The sequence below is a fragment of the Clupea harengus genome, chromosome 26, assembly GCF_900700415.2.
Source record: "Clupea harengus chromosome 26, Ch_v2.0.2, whole genome shotgun sequence".
NCBI classification, from domain to species: Eukaryota; Metazoa; Chordata; class Actinopteri; order Clupeiformes; family Clupeidae; genus Clupea; species Clupea harengus.
The window spans coordinates 2,613,748-2,627,602 of NC_045177.1; the positions used below are offsets into that span (position 1 = coordinate 2,613,748).

A 13,855-nucleotide genomic window follows, 5' to 3' on the forward strand; every position below is an offset into this window, starting at 1 on the left:
AGTACCAGTCACAGAGCCTACGAGTGGCCAGAGCAGGCCATCCTACCCGAGAGTATAGCTCACAGTGGTGAGTCAGAGCTTTACAGTTTGTAATGAACCTCAAGGAAGCATGGTATGCTGTGTCAACCTTATGAAGACACTGAGCAGAGGTCTGCATATACAATAGGTCACCATAATCTAGCACAGATAAAAAAGTGGCGGCAACAAGTTTCTTTTTTACATTAAAAGAAAAGCACAACTTGTTTCGAAAATAAAAACCCAGTTTTAGCCTCAGCTTTTTCACCAGGTACAGAACATGTGGCTTAAAAGTGAGGGAGTCATCAATCAAAATACCCAGGTATTTATAAGAGTTTACAATCTCTATATCACTTCCCTCAAGAGTGACAACAGAAGGGATATTTTTAGGCCTGTTCCTAGTGTTGGTAAACAACACACATTTAGTTTTTTCTGCATTTAGGACGAGTTTCAGCTGAAGTAAGGTATTTTGGAAAACAATAAAAGCATTCTGCAAGTATTCAGTGGCCTTTGCAAGAGTTGACGCACAGCAGTATATAACAGTGTCATCAGCGTAAAAATGAAAATTTGCATCTGACACGTTTTGACCCAGATTATTAATATAAATAGTGAATAAAAGTGGACCTAATACAGAGCCCTGTGGAACATCCTTGTAGATAGATGCAATATCAGAACATAAACCATCATGTTTAATGCACTGAGACTTATTACTAAGGTAGTTTGAAAACCAAGCGACTGCTTGCTCCGAGAGTCCTGAGTTAAGAAGTCTAAGTTTTAAAACATCATGATCAACTGTGTCGAACGCTTTGGACAGATCAATAAAGAGTGATACACAATGTTGTTTCTTGTCCAGTGCAACAGAAATGTCATTTACCACCTTCAGTGCAGCTGTGATGGTACTATGTTTTTTCCTAAAACCTGATTGATATGTTGACAAAATGTCACTTGTGTATAGAAACTCCTTTAATTGAACACTCACAAGAGTTTCAAGAGTTTTAGCAAGTACCGATAAATTAGATATTGGCCTATAGTTGTTTAAAATAGCTGAATCCCCCGCTTTTAATAAAGGGAGAACAAAAGCAGTTTTCTATATCCTAGGAATTTCCTTATTCTCCACTGTAAGGTTAAAAAGATAAGCAAGAGGCCCTGCTACAAAATCAGCTGCCAATTGCAAAAAGTAAGGATCAATAAAATCAGGTCCTGAGGGTTTTCTAGGATCTAATGTTTTTAGGGCTTTATGAACTTCCTGAACATAGAATGGTACGAAGTTAAAGGACTGACCAGTATACACTGGAATGTCAGTACAGGGTTTCACAGACGCAGAACAAGCAGAGTCAAACAGAGAGCCAGAAGATATAAAATGCTCGTTAAAACAATTAAGTATCTCCATTTTGTCATAGACAGCAACCGAATCTTTCATAACACAGGTCGGTACAGCTTGAGAGTTCTTGCTCACAGAAATGGATTTTATAGTTTTCCAAAATCTCCTAAGGTCATTAAGATTTTCAGTAGTGACAGACAAATAATATTCTGATTTGGCTTTTTTGATAAAAAGAAGATGGTGTCAATTGCATTGAGAGACCAATTGATCAAATCCATGTTTTTTTAGTTCGAAGAGCGATGCGGAGAGTCTCTCAAGTACAAGTACTACATTTATTAATCAGCTTTTAATTATGAAATGAAAAAAAAAGTTAATTTAACAAACTGTAGGTGCTACCAAAGGTGCACCAAACATAAAAAAAAATCAATAATCACAGACGAATTTCAAATTGTATAGCTGGGAAATCAACAACAAACTCTGTCCCCTTGATATGGGGGTGAAATTAAGTCCTTATAATATGCACTTTGGGAAAATATATAGATAATGAGGCCCAAATCGCCTTTGTAGGTACCAGGACATTGCAAGCCAAAAACGACTCACACTAGGCCTACACTAATCGCCGACTGATGAACTCCAAATTGTGTGGCTGGGAAAACAACCAATTGTGCAACCTCAATGTGAACTGAAATCCAGAAAATGTGCGCTTTAGAAAATATATAGATACTGAGGCCTGAATCATGTGAGTGTAGGTACCAGGGCATGGTCGAATAATACCAGCAGGCCTGAGGTAAATACATAAAAATCCTGTGGCTGAGAAAACCCTTTGATATGGTGGTGAAAGAAGTTCTTCATAATATGCACTTTTGGAAAATATATAGATAATAGGGCCTTAATGGCATTTGTAGGTATCAGTGCATGGCAATCTTTCAATGACGTTCATGGAAATACGTTAATTTAAGAAGGGGGCTTTATTTACATTAGAATTTAGTTTGTTGACTGCGGGACTATAGTTACAGTAGAACTCCATTTGTTGACTGCGGGGCTATAGTTACAGTAGAACTCCATGTGTTGACTGCGGGGCTATAGTTACAGTAGAATTTCATTACAGCAAGCTCTAAGAATCTCAGGGATTCTATGCAACATGCTTAAAGCATTCCCTTAGACAAGGGGAAACCATACCTTAAGCGTTACATGACTTACACAATTGTGGCGCTGAACGAAGCCTTCCTCGTTTGTTGACTGCAGGGCGGGATGGAGCCTGAAGAGTTTCTAAACCTGTTCGCAGGTCAACTAGAAACCCACATCCTCACTGACATTTCATAGTCTGTCTGCAAATGAAAATATCTATTTTCTTCCTGTTTAGTTATCTGTGGTATTGGTTGAAAATACGTTATACATTACATATTATAAATTATTAAAATTATTATCATTATGAATGTAGGGCTATATTGTTTCAATCATCAGTCACAACTCAAGAACGTGCTTCAGTGTGAAGACAATGTGTGTGTGTGAGGCCTCTGTACATCAATTCACCTAGAAAAACTAACCCATTGGACTCTTATAGTTTATGCATGTGTGAGTATGTGTATGTGTGTGTGAGAGAGAGAGAGAGTGTGTGTGTGTGTGTGTGCGAGAGAAAAGGTGTGGGTCTGAGTGAGTGTGTGTGTGACAGTCTGTGTGTATGTGAGAGAGAGAGGGTGTGTGTGTGTGTGTGAACGAGAGAGAGCGAGAGAGAAAGACGGTGTGTGTCTGAGTGAGTGAAAGAGTGAGTGTGTGTGTGACAGTATATGTGTGTGTGAGAGAGAGAGGGTGTGTGTGTGTGTGAGCGAGAGAGAGAGAGCGAGAGAGAAAGACGGTGTGTGTCTGAGTGAGTGAAAGAGTGAGTGTGTGTGACAGTATATGTGTGTGTGGGAGAGAGAGGGGGTGTGTGTCTGAGTGAGTGAAAGAGTGTGTGACTGATAAACATCCACACTTCATACTGATCCAATACTGTCCAATACTCTTCTTATTTATTGTCTGGAACATCGTGAAAGCTAGACAGACAGACAAACCAACAAACAAACAACAAACAAACCCAAAGTTTACACATAACATCTTAAACAAATATACATATTCCATTTATAAACAAAAATACAGCTATTTAAAACCTCATTACAGTGTTCGCCTGGAAACCAGCAGTAGATTCGTTGGAAACTTTAACTAATGCGTGTTCTCTCATCGTTAAGATCAGATTTGCCCTAGCACTTCCAGGTCATATAAACCAGGTAGGGGTCACCTGACACAAGCAGCTGAGCAGCTACATGTGTGAGAGAGAGAGGGTGTGTGTCTGTGTGAGTGAAAAAGTGTGTGTGTGTGTGTGTGTGTGAGAGAGGCAGAGAGGGTGTGTTTCTGAGTGAGTGAAAAGAGTGTGTGTGTGTGTGTGTGTGCGTGCGAAAGCGTTCCACTGAAGTAGACTCTCAAAACAATGAGCAGCAGTGGAATGGGCTCACTTCAGTGTGAATGAGCTGGTGAAGTTTGAGTGTCTCAAACCTCTGGCCTCATTTAATGCAGCGCTACATCCTCTCTCCTGTGTGAATGCGACGGTGTCGTTTGAGGTTTCCCTCTAGGTTGACGCCTTTCCCCCGTATGAATCCGCTGGTGTAGTTTGAGATGTTCCTTCCGGATGAAACTTTTACCACACTGAGTGCAAGTGTATGGCTTCTCTCCTGTGTGGATGCGCTGGTGTAGTTTCATATTTCCTTTTTGGACGAAAGTCTTGCCACACTGAGTACAGGTGTATGGCTTCTCTCCTGTGTGAACCCTCCGGTGAAGTTTGAGACTACCCCTTCCACTGAAACTCTTGCCACACTCAGTGCAGTGAAACGGCTTCTCCCCAGTGTGAACGCGCCAATGTTTTTTGAGACTACCACTGTCACTGAAACTCTTGCCACACTGAGTACAGCTGTATGGCTTCTCTCCTGTATGTACACGTTCGTGTAGTTGGAGTTTATTTCGTCGACTGAAACTCTTGTCACATTGAGTGCAGTGGTACGGCCTTTCTCCTGTATGAAGACGCTGGTGTATTTTGAGACTACTCCCTGTAATAAAACTCTTGCCACACTGAGTGCAGGTGTACGGCTTCTCTCCTGTGTGAATTCGCCGGTGTAGATTGAGATGGGTTACTTGGGAGAAACTTTTGCCACACTGAGTGCAGGTGTATGGCTTCTGTCCTGTATGAACCCGCTGGTGTATTTTGAAATGTTCCTCTCGGTTGAAAGTCTTGCCACACTGAGTACAGATGTATGGCCTCTCTCCTGTGTGAATCCTCTGGTGTACTTTGAGACTACCCCTTATAGTGAAACCTTGGCCACATACAGTGCAGTGATACGGCTTCTCCCCAGTGTGAATGCGGCTATGTGATTTGAGACTACCACTTTCACTGAAAGTCTTGCCACACTCAGTGCATTGATACGGCCTCTCTCCTGTGTGTAACCGCTGGTGAACTTTGAGACCACCCTGTGAAATGAAACCCTTGCCACACTGAGTGCATGTGTATGGCTTCTTTCCTGTATGAATACACTGGTGTTGTTTGAGTCGATCATTTCGCATGAAACTCTTACCACACTGAGTGCAGGTGTATGGCATCTCTCCTGTGTGAATCCTCCGGTGTAGTTTGAGAGCACTCAATGAAGAGAAAATCTTGCCACACTGAGTGCAGGTGTATGGCCCCTCTGTATGAATCCGCTGGTGTTGTTTGAGACGATTCTTTTCCTTGAAACTCTTGCCACACTGAGTGCACTGGTATGGCTTCTCTTCTGTGTGAATGTAGTGGTGACTTCTGTTGTCATCAACTTCTTCCTGTTTTGAAGAGGGGTGTGTAAGTGTACGTGTGTGATGTGTGTGAGTGTGTGAGTGCGTGTGTGTACCTAGTCGTTTTAGCACAACCACTGGACACATTTTGGAGGACCATGAGGATGCAGGTGCCAGAGTCTCTGGTCTGATCTCTCCATCAACTTCTTCCTGTTTTGAAGAGGGGTGTGTAACTGTGTGTGTGTGTTGTGTGTGTTTGTGTGAGAGTGTGTGAGTGTCTGTGTGAATGTGTGATTTTGTGTGAGTACAGAGTCGTTTTAGCACAACCACTGGACAAAGTTCAGAGGACAATGAGGATGCAGGTGCCAGAGTCTCTGGTCTGATCTCTCCATCCGCTCCTCCTGGTTTTGAAGAGGGGTGTGTGACTTTGCTGGGTGTTGCCCTGGACTTTTTTTGTGTGTGTTGGTTGCTGCCACCACTGCTTCTGGAAGGTGTCAGAGTCTCTGGTCTGATCGCTCCAGACCTCAGCAGTCTGATGTACTCAACCGTGTGGATTCTCTTGATGTGATTGTGGAGGTAGATTTGAGCCGTGTAGGAAAATGGACACAGTCTGCATGAGAACACCTGAGACGCTGTTACCCCTGAAAGAAAGAAAAGAGAAAGAACAAATGCAAGTTCAGGCAAAGAAACACGTTGGATAGTACTTACTGATACCATCAACATATATTTAGGTAGGTGGAGTTTTTCATAAGTGTATTTATTCATGTTTCATTATGTGTAAAATCCAAGGTCAGTCTCCGACATCCATTTACTAAAGACAGTATTTCAGGTGTAGCATTGTGATGTACCTTTGGCGCTACTCTTGATGTCCCACAGGCAGTGGAAGCTGATGCCCAGGTCTCTGGCGTAGTCCTCTGCATACCAGACAAGCAGCTCCTCTCCAGGGGCGATGGGCTTACAGCAGCGATACACAATCCCCCCTCTGTACTGAAATGCCATCAGGTTCTGCTCCTCACCGTCACTAGCGCAGTTCACATACCTGATGGAGAAACCAGAGATTGAAAATGACATAGATGAGATAAATGTATTTACTATTTCTACAACTTTAATAATGCTATCTAAAGCTGGTTGTGAAATACAACGGAGAAACTACAGAGTACAGAGAAGGTTGTCACCTCATCCAGTTGGAGTGAGTTTCTCTCTTTGCGTCGGTGTACTCATCTGCATGTCGGCTCTTGTATATCTGTGGAAACATTTCATTAAAAACACTGACACCTGTTTCATTGCAAAAGAACAAAAAAAATGAAGGGAAATCATTTCGTTTTTTTAATAGTAGTTCTGAAATCAGGTTTAAAGAGGGATAGACCGATATATATCGACTAGGGATGGGCATTCGATTAAATTGTCTTAATCGATCGTCGGGAGAATTAAGTATCGATTTTCGATTAATCATTAATATTTTTATATTAAAATTCACTATTTATAGGCTATATTAAAATGCAGTGAAAATAGAAAAACACAGCGTGTTTCCTCATTGAGATCTTCATTACAAGATGAACAACTCTTGTGGCAGTTAAACTTACAAGATGGTCAACTCTTGTGGCAGTTAAACGGGATCTGTTCAATGGTTACTAGGGGTGTAAAAAATAACCGATACGTATCGATATCCGTTTTTAGCGTGTAAGATGCGACTACATCGATGCGTGAAGTCCCGTATCGGTATTAAAATTACATGAACCGGTCTTTGCCCGATTTAAAAGTTACGAATCGGTTCACAAGCGTTTGTCTCTCCGTTTTTTTGCTACGCAAAACACAAAACACTCGCTGACCTGTTGCATTTGATCTCAGTCAGAACAATGACAGCCTGTCATTGGTTTATGCTATGCAGGCTTTGGCCAATCAGGCTGTATTCTCACAAATAACGCCAAGACCGGAGAGAATGACAGATTACAACTAGCTATGCTAACTACCCTATTTATTTCAATGGCCTATGCTATGCTAGCTACTTTAGCCAAGGAAGATACATCGTTGTTGATTACGTGTTTTTACAGACATCCTCGGATTTAAATAGTTATAATAATAATAAATAGGAGAATATTTGTATCATTAACAATTATGTTTTATAAACATTTATAGTCATAATTCCGAGACCGAGCCATCGTGATGTCCTAACATAAATAAAAGCACTAGGCTATATGAACACTGCAAATTGCAGTGAATAAATAAATAGGCACTAAACTCAATCACGTGGATATGGACATAGTGGAATAGAATGGACACATCTACATTCTGCAACAGTACCTCCACCTCTTCCCTGGTGAAATTAGGTCTGGGTTTGCTTGCTTTGAAATCTGAAGTTGCTTTTGCGTTGCCTGTGCACGTTACACTAGCATGCCCTAATAAGGAGCTGGCGGGGCGTTTCTGTATGCAAGTTCAGGTGCATGAGAAAGCGCTTTCAATTAAGAAAAGCGTTCATGAATCCAGCGGATATCTTTTCTGAGGTTGGTAAGAAGATATTAATAATAATATATAAGATCCTCTCAGTTAATAAGACACTTAAGAAAATGTTCGAGAATGAGGTCCATTGTTTCATCACAACTCAGTGTTTTCAATTATTGAACTGCATCGAATCTAATCGTACTGAATCTTTTTTATCAACATGCATCTTTTCTTGTATCGTATCGTGCCCATGTATCGAGATACAAATCGGATCGTCTTTGTCATGAGAGATTTACACCCCTAATGGTTACACTTGAAAATATGCACTGCTGTACTCTTAAGCAGCGGAGCCGACAGCTAGAAGCCGGTGCTCATAAACACAACTGACCCACGTTTTTGATTTTTTTCTCCCAAAAAAATCTGATTATAAACAAATTAGTGCTGTCAATAGATTAAAAAAATTAACTAATTAATCTCACATTTTGAAATTCATTAATCTAGACTAAATCTTATAAATTAACGAGTAATCACTTCAGGCAGCGTGTATTTTAGACACTGTTGTTTAATTGTATTTTTTCAAGGAATGTATGCGAGACACAATGGTGCCCCTCGGCGGTAAATCGTAAGAATTCTCCCCTGAAGCAATTCGAATCACCTCAGTCAGCCCACCGTCTTCAACTATGTTGATGGGCCGACAGTCACTGGCAACCCAAACTGCTACAGCGTTGGTAACCTTTTCACGGACTGGTCTAGTTATTTTCCTAGAGAAGTCGTGGAGTTGGTGACCATCTAACCTAGGACTGCTTTCTGTCGGGTGCTTTGCATTAAGGTGATAACTAAGGTGATTGTTCCGTCATTTTGCCTCTTAAACAGAAACTTTCTGCCCAACAATCCCTCAGCTCTCTCCATCTTCAACTACCGTCTCGGTCTCTCCTATCTCCTATCTAATCTAATACCTGACTGCAGAATCGCGGCGGTTTGTGCCATGGGTCAACGCACACCGGAAGTAAACAAAGTTGCGTTAACTGCATTAAATTATTTTATCACATTAATCTCGGCCACAATAATCTCGTAGAATAATGCGTAAACTTTGACAGACGTATACAATTTTTTTTTTAAAAACACACACACACACACTACGCAACAGAACATGCATTAGTTTTATCGATGAAAAAATAATGTCATCGAGGAAATTCTTAATGGTCAATTAATCGATCGTCGATTAATTATGCCCATCCCTAATATCGACCACTCTCTGCATCTTCAAACACTCAGTTCATCATTTCTATTCCCCAAGTTAAATACTTTTAAATCATATTTTGCCAAATAACACAGGCAGACTGCACATCCTAAGAATGAATCTAACGTCATGAATGTAACCTTTATTAACATGTAAAATATAATAGTGTAACAACAGCTCAGCCTTTGTTTAGTTTAATTTGGCTAGCTAGTTTCCATCCGTCTGTCCTGCCGTCCTTCGAGAAAACAAGAACTTTTCAGAGCAGACGACCAGTGAAGCAACAACGCAGACGACTTCAGAGATTCAAATGACGAAAGAAGAATACTACGTTACAGTTTGATTCTTACTAAATATTTTCAAGAGAATGAATCCAACTGACTCTGGAATGAAAATAATTTATTATTATCAACCTGAGGTTATGTTTTCGGCACCTAACCTGATCATGGCCCTATGAAACACTTATCGGTTGATCTTGAACAGAACACTTATTTTGTCCAACTTTCAATCAAGTGCTCGCACTGCTTTCAAAACAGAGACACAAATAAAAAAAAATGAAAAAGGACAAAGTATCAAAGTTGATTTGGGCTTTTTAATTTAATTTTAAATAAATCTCAGATTAGGATTTTTCCACTTTTTTAGCAAATTCAGATTTTTGAAATTTCAGAATTCAGACGTATCAAGGTAACCCCTCAATGAATGAGATCAGGAAGATGACATAGATGGCTTGGGAAACTGTTGTCAATTCCAAAGAAAGGGGAAAAACAACTGAGCCTACCTGCTCAGATACCAAAGCGTCTCCCAAATTCACTGCCTCACAAGTTCACCCTCACTACAGACCAAAGGGGGGTGACAAACGGCCTCATAGGGACACTGAGCGTAACCGCCATCTCCATCATCAGCGTCGTAATGGGAATACATCCCCTAGAAGCAGTAGAAGGCCATATTCAGAAATAATGGCCCAGAAACATGACCTGCCCCTAGATTCGTCGGATGATGACTACCGTTACACTGACCGTCTCTCAGACCATGGCCACAAGGCCCCAGACAGTGATAGTGCCTCTGACTGCCCCTCTGACTATGGTTACCCAGAGCGTTACACCCCTGAGCCACGAGTCAGGCGAGTCAGGTTTGTTAATAACTAACTGTCTGCCAAACAACACAAGCCACCCTGCAATGACAGTAAGACAACTGCTTGCTCAGGGATCTCACTTTTCTTGTAGTTGTATAGGCCAACTTGGATTTGTTAGCGACAGCAGCAACTTCCATTACTCTGAACTGGTACTTCATTTAAACCACTGCAGTAGCACACTAGCTTCATACATACCAGACAAAGCTAGTCATGCACATGTCTACATTCAACACAAGTTTAGGACATTACCATACTGCCACACAAAATTATGATACAGCCATTTGAGCTTTAAGATTTTGAGAACATGATGACACCCTTCCGCAGCAGAACATGCCTGAAGGACAAAAACAGCAAAGGCTGCCAGGACTAGTCAGTCACTAGTCATCTATTAGTCAGTATTGTCATCCAATCTATTGAGTGATCCAACAAACACACTCTTGGATTCTCCAGCAATGGCTTTATCATTGTATCAGGTGCCACTATCTCTGCATCTCAGCCTAACAAGTTGACATCACTAACATTTCCTATTCTCACTAACCCTGATGAGTAGATGACCCACTGGTTTATTTGTTGTATGCTATGTCATTGTCATTACTGTTTATTTGGACCTTGTCTTTTGTAACTTGATGATTTTGTACCTGCTTAGCAAGGATAGATAGTATCAACAAATGCCCAGTACTGATGTTACAACTTTGACTGTCTGACCAATGAACTCTTTCCACACATGGACTATGTACAGTTGTGCTCACTGGATCACACATCCGGTGCAATCCCGCGACCACAGGGGGGGTTGTAGGTACACTGGAATTCGTCCATTGTGGTTGACTTTAATCAGTAACGTGCGTGTGGTTGCACCCGGAACCTACGTCAAGCTTTACCTATAATAAAAGTGTAACCTGACGCAATGTTAACTACGCCCCCTTTAGCTTGAACAAAAGCAACGTCTTTTCCAGATGTTCTCTCTTCTCTCTCCCTCCCGGCCTCGACCGAGGAGCACCGTTTTGACCTCTCTTCACCTCCAACACCGCTTGGAGCACACAAGATCTCTCAGTCAACGAACTGCTAAGTGAGACGCAGTAAGTTTAGCGAAAGCAGCTAACAATAGACCTGCTAGCTAACTCTACACAACGGGAACAGAAGGCAAACTGCAACGTTCTGAGCGATCAAACCCCTGACCTAAACTGCAGTGAAACAAAGACATCACAGCAAGGACAACTTTCTCCATCTACGGACAGCATCATCTCTTCTCTGCCTCATCTACGTCGGACCAGCCCAACACTTTTCCCAAAGGACTGGTAACTCTGACATTAACTGGGCATTTAGCTATCCTAGCTATTCACAACCTGGCTAAGCATAAGACTGTTTACATGCCATTGTTCATGTGTTTCATATGTTTTGTTTACTGAACGTAACTGTTTATATATTTTCATTGTTAGTTGGCGTCACCACACCATCTAAGGGTTATCGTTAGGATTGCTTCTCAGACACATCGGGTCCTGCATGCATCACTAACCATTTCCCTCTTCTAACATGGCATCTTAATCGCGCACGATTACATATACATTGGCCTTCACATAGGCAAACACGCGAACTTAATACTCAAACTTCGCGCTGCATATAGGCTCGTCCTTGTTCACATCACATGTATGTTCGCGTACGTGCACACACATGCACGCGGAGCTACGGTGATCAAACAAAGGAACACACACACATTCTTTCTGGCGCGCTCCTAACAGCGCAACCCCGAGCCCACAGGCTCACACACACACACTCCTTGAATTCATTAGTTAGTTACATTTAGCTAGATTACATATTGTGTGTTATTTCTTATCATTGTGTAAATAAATACTTTGATTATATACGCTGGTTTATTTAATGTTGCACAAGAATGGACGTTGCCAACCTCTTCTATTCAGAATTCCAATGACCTTCAACCATACTATCAATAAGGTAACTTTAGTTGTAGTTATTAATTTAATTATTAATCAGAGTTCCAAATTGATAGTATAATATATTTTATGAGACTGATATATTTAACGAGACTGATTTGTGGATTATCTTTACTTTGACCACCGTGGAGGACACTACACTTTGTGTGGCGCCCCCTAGGTGTTCAACTTCATTGATCTGCCTTTGTGTTGAATGGTTGATGCCTGTCCAATCGGTTGAGATTACCAACATATTGTTGCTGTTGCAAGGACAGCACCAGTGTGTCTTGGTGGCCCTCGCAAAGACGGTATCACAATTTACACACAATTGCACCCACATTCACCCGGCTCCTGCTCACAGGGTAAGTTACCTACATAGTCTGGTACTCCCATGTGAGGCTGGTACCAATTTCACCTACACAGGGATACGTGTGGGAATCAGAGGTCCTGAAATTCCTTGCCGAGATTGCAGGGATACGTGCGGGAATCCCAGGTATTCCAAACTGAGGAGGCGTAAGAGGAAACTGGGAATAATTACGTGAAGGGGTAAGACACAAGAGGGCGTCGCAGATTTGATACTCTCCTCCTGAACTTCAGTTTAGAAACACCCATTTGATCACTCACCATCCAGGAGTATCCGCTCTCTATGGCCTCGTCCCTGTCCGTCACCTCTCCCTCATAGGGGCCAAAGTGTGCCCCTCTGGGCACCGTCTGGCCCTGGTTGAACACCCCCAGACCTGCGTTTGGGATGTTGGACTCTCTGACCACCAGTCCGGGAGGCAGGGTGAGTCTGGCCCGGTCTGGGACCCCTACAGGAGCTGGGGTGTCGGAGATGAAGTTAGGGGGACCATGGACCCCACACTCATCAAGATAGAAAGACTCACAGTCCTCACAGTCTGCAGAAAACAGGAACAAACCTTAGATGACTAATTTACATTTTTATGCAACCTGAAGATATACAATCATTCTGTTGTAAAGAAGAATAACCATCAACTGTGAAAATGTTAATTTAAAATGGCTGGAAACAGTATGGTGTCATCAGCAGATCAATGTTTAGAAGGAGAGAGTTAAGAGGTGAAGAGGCAGCAGTAAGAGCAGCTCACAGAAGCGATCTTCATCTTTGGGCTCCTCTTCCTCTGCGTAGCTCACTCTAGGTCTTTTACGCAGGCTGCCTCCACGCTTGTGGATGTTCAACTGGTCTTTCTGCTGTTTCAACCACTCTCTCTTTGACACACCTGACACACACACACAAAACAAATCAGACTTGCTGTTTGCCTTTACTGTTCATACAGCAAACTGTTGTGTGTGTGTGTGTGTGTGTGTGTGTGTGTGTGTGTGTGTGTGTGTACACACTCTCCTGTGTAAACCCTCTCACCTGGTCTCTCTGCTGTTTCCACACGGCCTCTCTTTCCACCCTGGTCTGAGTCCGCTCTGGGAACCTGAGGAGGAACAGGAGACAGTTCTGTCAGAGAGTTTGATCATCAAACAAGAGTTCTGTGTCCTGTTGATAGGATCTGGAGCTTCTATTCTGTTAATGTATGCTCTGATGTGATTCTATCCAAGATCCTAAAATCCAAGATGGCCACGCGCACGGGTCCAGCAGCTCCTTGCTCTCCCGTTTTGAAAAGCAAACCAAACCACGTCTACAGCCGCCAGGACTTAAAGGACCAACACAGCCCATAAGAATCACTGGCTGCTCACTGCACCTCAAAATGGTCATCAACACAGCACATACAAATCAGTGGCTGCTCACTGCCCTCCCTGGAAACATTGCCCATTCCCGCGACCTCGGCAGGGCCAAACACATCATCAAGGCCACATCACACCCAGACCACCACCTGTTTACCCTCCTATCCTCTGGTAGACGGAGCAACCTTCAAGAGCAAGGACCACACGTCTAAAGGACAGTTTTTCCTCGATGGCTATCAGAACATCAAACTCAGACATGCACTTAAAATTGAAATTTCAGTGTGCATTATTAACACTTCAGTCAC

At 42.3% G+C, this 13,855-nt stretch overlaps 1 protein-coding gene across 4 annotated transcripts in view; it reads right to left on the bottom strand.

Annotated features, from left to right (window-relative positions):
• Positions 1–3,700: 3,700 nt before the first annotated feature.
• Positions 3,701–13,855, bottom strand: part of LOC105904982 (gastrula zinc finger protein XlCGF57.1-like) — a 37,246-nt gene continuing 27,091 nt past the window's right edge. For 2 of the 4 annotated variants that reach the window (XM_031563631.2, XM_031563630.2), the window contains 6 exons: positions 13,237–13,300; positions 12,965–13,096; positions 12,486–12,757; positions 6,301–6,368; positions 5,974–6,164; positions 3,701–5,766 (listed from right to left, as the gene is read on the bottom strand). In XM_031563631.2, the coding sequence (XP_031419491.1) occupies positions 3,878–5,766; positions 5,974–6,164; positions 6,301–6,368; positions 12,486–12,757; positions 12,965–13,096; positions 13,237–13,300 (2,616 nt within the window). In that variant the 3' untranslated portion in view covers positions 3,701–3,877. Of the gene's footprint in view, positions 5,767–5,973; positions 6,165–6,300; positions 6,369–12,236; positions 12,463–12,485; positions 12,758–12,964; positions 13,097–13,236; positions 13,301–13,855 lie in introns of those variants that run through there. The other 2 variants (XM_031563628.2, XM_031563632.2) reach the window with 2 other exon arrangements.